The sequence below is a fragment of the Thermobia domestica genome, chromosome 6 (assembly GCF_964235325.1).
Source record: "Thermobia domestica chromosome 6, izTheDome1.hap1.1, whole genome shotgun sequence".
Taxonomy (NCBI): Eukaryota; Metazoa; Arthropoda; class Insecta; order Zygentoma; family Lepismatidae; genus Thermobia; species Thermobia domestica.
In genome coordinates, this window is record NC_137459.1 from 68464478 (window position 1) to 68469256 (window position 4779).

General features: G+C 36.0%; 1 protein-coding gene across 1 annotated transcript; it reads left to right on the plus strand.

The window, feature by feature from the left end:
* Nucleotides 1–376: 376 nt before the first annotated feature.
* LOC145687680 (uncharacterized) lies at nt 377–1844 on the plus strand. Its single transcript, XM_081761135.1, has 3 exons — nt 377–552; nt 939–1165; nt 1605–1844. The coding sequence occupies exons 1-3, from the start codon at nt 440–442 to the stop codon at nt 1745–1747; spliced, it is 483 nt and encodes a 160-aa protein (XP_081617261.1). The 5' UTR covers nt 377–439; the 3' UTR covers nt 1748–1844.
* The last annotated feature ends 2935 nt before the right edge of the window (nt 1845–4779 follow it).

Sequence of the window (4779 nt, forward strand, 5' to 3'; positions counted from 1 at the left end):
ATGTAAGTTGGATGTCATCTTAAATGTAAACATATTTCAATTTCAATTGATTAACATCTAAATAAAATGAAAGATCTTATTTCTAAAATAGTTGATAAAGGTTTATAATCAGTTAGTTAGAATATTAAGGTTTCATAATTCACAACAAAATCTACACAGCTCATAGTTAAACTTTCTTGTTGAAAAGTGAAAGTTCCACCTCGCTAGCCAATTAAAAGTTTTCAATTTCACACGTGCAGGTACACCTGGTCCCCAATTAAAAGTTTCGTTTTCGAAAAGGGAAAGGTTCGCGACCGGGAACCAATCAGCGATTGACATTATCCTATATATATTACCACACGTAACACTTAATCATCAGATTTGTTTGGAGCTCAGATTGGTGTAGTTCTCTAGTGGTCTTTAGTAAGTTTCATACAGATCATCCACTTTATTACTTAGGATGGATAACTTTTACACTCTGTTTCACACTTTTGGGCATGGTAGTGATTACGTTGTTGATGGGATAGATTTCTTGAGAAGACTTCCACCTGAGTTATCACTCATGATACTGAGGTAAGTACGCAACGCTTGTTTGATCTTTAAATATTTGTTTCCGCCTTATTTTCAAATTTGTAATCTAGATCTCAAATAACTTAACATTTTCATATCTAAGTGTTTGAAGTTCTAAGCATTGTCATTTCCTTTCAATAAGAGGTGTGTTATTTTTAATTTGAGATTGATGTGAATTGAAGTAATACGAAGTTTGCTTCCAAATTTTGAATGAATGTAACTTTTATTATTATTCTTAATAATAAAGCATCAGTTCTAATTTGATTTGATCAAAATTCAACGCTAGTAGATTGCTCGATAAAATAATTCGTGCTATATGTTTTATATAAAGTATTTTCGTTGCTTTCTTGATTGCGTTTTCTTAATTTAATGGCGTTATTGTTTTCCAGGTTTCTGGATGACCGTTCGCTGCTGGCAGCCTCGTTAGTATGCCACTATTGGTCAATGCTGTGTCATTCTGACCGTCAGTTGAAGAGACGAGTAAGAAGGGAGATAAGGAGACAGAGGGAACAAAGGTCCAACCCAATTTCGACGGGCATCTCATTCATAAGGAACTCTTTCAAGCCTTTTATATGCCGGAACAAACAGCTACAAGCAAAACAGCGACCTGCTGATGGTGAGTATTTTGTCAGTATTTATTTTCCTTCTCAACGTCTTTCTCCATCTACCTTTATATAATGACGTCATTGCGTATATATTCTTGACAGTACACTTTATACTAACGACTCACATTTGCTAGTGAGTGTTTTAATTATTTTTGGCTCAAACGATTCAATATATTTCAGTCAAATGTTTTTATAGGCCTTATGTCTGGAGAACTACATATAGTGGAAGAGAACCTAAGCTACCACTTAATTTGATATGATGTGCTTATTCAGTAATATATACAAAAACCCGATTTAGGAGCCGTTCAAACATTTTGTGGCCCAAAGCTTATTATTGGCTAAGATCGCAATCTTTTGATGCATTATCTTTGGATCATTACTATAATTATTGATCTTATTTTCGTTAATTTATGGATGAATGTTCTGACATTTGTTTTTCTTGTATTTCAGTGCCATCTATGATTGGGGATACATTGAGACCTTTGAAGGAACCACATATGTTGAAGTGTGATCAGAAGTCAAAGAAGATAAAGAGTGCACAGCGACGCAGTATCATTAGTCAAGTGAAAACTCCCAGGGGTTGGAGACTTTGAGTTCACAACCATTGAACTTTGTCATGAAATGTATGTACACTAAGTCGTACTGATGTGTTGTATTGTTGTTTCTTGGATTAATTATATGTTTAAATAGTCAGTGAAATTTGTGTTTCTTTGAAACTCCAATTACCTTTTACCTTTCATAGATGGATAAAATGTACTATCGTATAGCCAAGCGATACTCTGACGCCTGCAATGTGTGGGCAGAATCTTAATAAATATGGGACGCAAATTCCCATGCATCATTGAAACATGTGCTCCCTTCGATTTACTTTACCACAAAATATTTACTTCTTTGACTATTTTTGCGTTGAGAACAGTCTCCGAAGTTGTGGTGGAACCGGATACGAAGAAGCATGTCCAGGAATTCGGGTGTCATTTTGAGGTTTTAAATATCTCTAAGAGTACAGTTTTTAGTCAAAAGTAGTAATCTAAACGCTTGAGTTGAGTTTTAGTTTATCGTCCCGTTCAGCAGCGAGGCTATATGAGACGTGGACCTACTGATTAACGTGGAATCCGAACCACATGAGCTTCCACCGGGAACCGAACCCGGGTCTCCCACGCCAAAGGCGCGTACGCTAACCGCTTAGCCACGAACGAGCTCTAATCTAAACGCGTTTCCATTTAATTGCGTTTCACATTTCCAGGATGTGGCGTCAGATAATCGTTATTAGAAAAGAGTAATATGTTCTTTCTCAGTTGGCCCCGACGATGTTGTCCACCACAAACTTGCTTGGCCTGGAAATGAACCAGGGACACCACACACCAAAGATAAGCGCTCTTCCCCTGAGCTCACAGCATGAATCTCGAGAAATTCTCTATGGTTACTTTACTCTACTACATAAATAACTCTTTCTGAACCACAGAAGAGATGACACGTTTCATCACTGTAGAAATCGGCAGAGAGTATATTAAGTTGATTTTCAGTTTAACGTTTCTTTCAGCAGCAAGGCTATATGAGTCGTGCACCTATTGATTAACGTGGAATCCGCACCACATGAGGGAGTATATTGAATAGCATTGTACACTAAGTCTAGTGGCTATATGTTCAAGTAAACGCGAGAATCATGGGTAAGTTTCTAGGTGTTTCAGATTCATGCTTAAGCTGTATATGCACGTCCCATAGAGTTTTGCTTCGTTAGAGGACACGAAACAATAGTCCGTCCATCAATACTAGTGAATAGAAATCGGGTGGTACTTTTTGGTTCAATGATATACAAGTAGCAGGGAAGAATGAGAGGTAGTGTTGCCCATGAGACGTTACAGTTCTTGTTTTGTCTGGAAGCTGAGTCGAAGCGAGTTGTGCATTTTCTAATTCAAGACGAGACGTGGAACATGAGAATTATAGTCAAGTTTCCGAGAGAACACGACAAATTTCTAGCGTCTTGTGAGCAACGCTAACACAAATTCAGACATAAATTTACAGAGCGATGCAAGAAAACACAAAATTTTTTGGCCAGACGAAAGTTATGATTTCTCGTCTTGCAGGCAGAACTATTCAGAATGGAAGTACCCTTCTGAAGCTTCCGTATCATTTCATGAGCAAAATAAATTTACTAGTAGAAAATATGAAACGTACAATTGTATAGAACTATGTAAGTTGGATGTCATCTTAAATGTAAACATATTTCAATTTCAATTGATTAACATCTAAATAAAATGAAAGATCTTATTTCTAAAATAGTTGATAAAGGTTTATAATCAGTTAGTTAGAATATTAAGGTTTCATAATTCACAACAAAATCTACACCAGCTCATAATTAAACTTTCTTGTTGAAAAGTGAAAGTTCCACTTCGCTAGCCAATTAAAAGTTTTCAATTTCACACGTGCAGGTACACCTGGTCCCCAATTAAAAGTTTCGTTTTCGAAAAGGGAAAGGTTCGCGACCGGGAACCAATCAGCGTTTGACATTATCCTATATATATTACCACACGTAACACTTAATCATCAGATTTGTTTGGAGCTCAGATTGGTGTAGTTCTCTAGTGGTCTTTAGTAAGTTTCATACAGATCATCCACTTTATTACTTAGGATGGACAACTTTTACACTCTGTTTCACACTTTTGGGCATGGTAGTGATTACGCTGATGATGGGATAGATTTCTTGAGAAGACTTCCACCTGAGTTATCACTCATGATACTGAGGTAAGTACGCAACGTTTGTTTGATCTTTAAATATTTGTTTCCGCCTTATTTTCAAATTTGTAATCTAGATCTCAAATAACTTAACATTTTCATATCTAAGTGTTTGAAGTTCTAAGCATTGTCATTTCCTTTCAATAAGAGGTGTGTTATTTTTAATTTGAGATTGATGTGAATTGAAGTAATACGAAGTTTGCTTCCAAATTTTGAATGAATGTAACTTTTATTATTATTCTTAATAATAAAGCATCAGTTCTAATTTGATTTGATCAAAATTCAACGCTAGTAGATTTCTCGATAAAATAATTCGTGCTATATGTTTTATATAAAGTATTTTCGTTGCTTTCTTGATTGCGTTTTCTTAATTTAATGGCGTTATTGTTTTCCAGGTTTCTGGATGACCGTTCGCTGCTGGCAGCCTCGTTAGTATGCCACTATTGGTCAATGCTGTGTCATTCTGATCGTCAGTTGAAGAGACGAGTAAGAAGGGAGATAAGGAGACAGAGGGAACAAAGGTCCAACCCAATTTCGACGGGCATCTCATTCATAAGGAACTCTTTCAAGCCTTTTATATGCCGGAACAAACAGCTACAAGCAAAAAAGCGACCTGCTGATGGTGAGTATTTTGTCAGTATTTATTTTCCTTCTCAACGTCTTTCTCCATCTACCTTTATATAATGACGTCATTGCGTATATATTCTTGACAGTACACTTTATACTAACGACTCACATTTGCTAGTGAGTGTTTTAATTATTTTTGGCTCAAACGATTCAATATATTTCAGTCAAATGTTTTTATAGGCCTTATGTCTGGAGAACACCATATAGTGGAAGAGAACATAAGCTACCACTTAATTTGATATGATGTGCTTATTCAGTAATGTAT

Coding starts and splice junctions, on each gene's coding strand:
- LOC145687680 (XM_081761135.1), top strand. CDS start 440: ATGGATAACTTTTACACTCTGTTTCACACTTTTGGGCATGGTAGTGAT. Junction 553..938: donor TTATCACTCATGATACTGAG/GTAAGTACGCAA, acceptor ATTGTTTTCCAG/GTTTCTGGATGACCGTTCGC. Junction 1,166..1,604: donor AAAACAGCGACCTGCTGATG/GTGAGTATTTTG, acceptor CTTGTATTTCAG/TGCCATCTATGATTGGGGAT.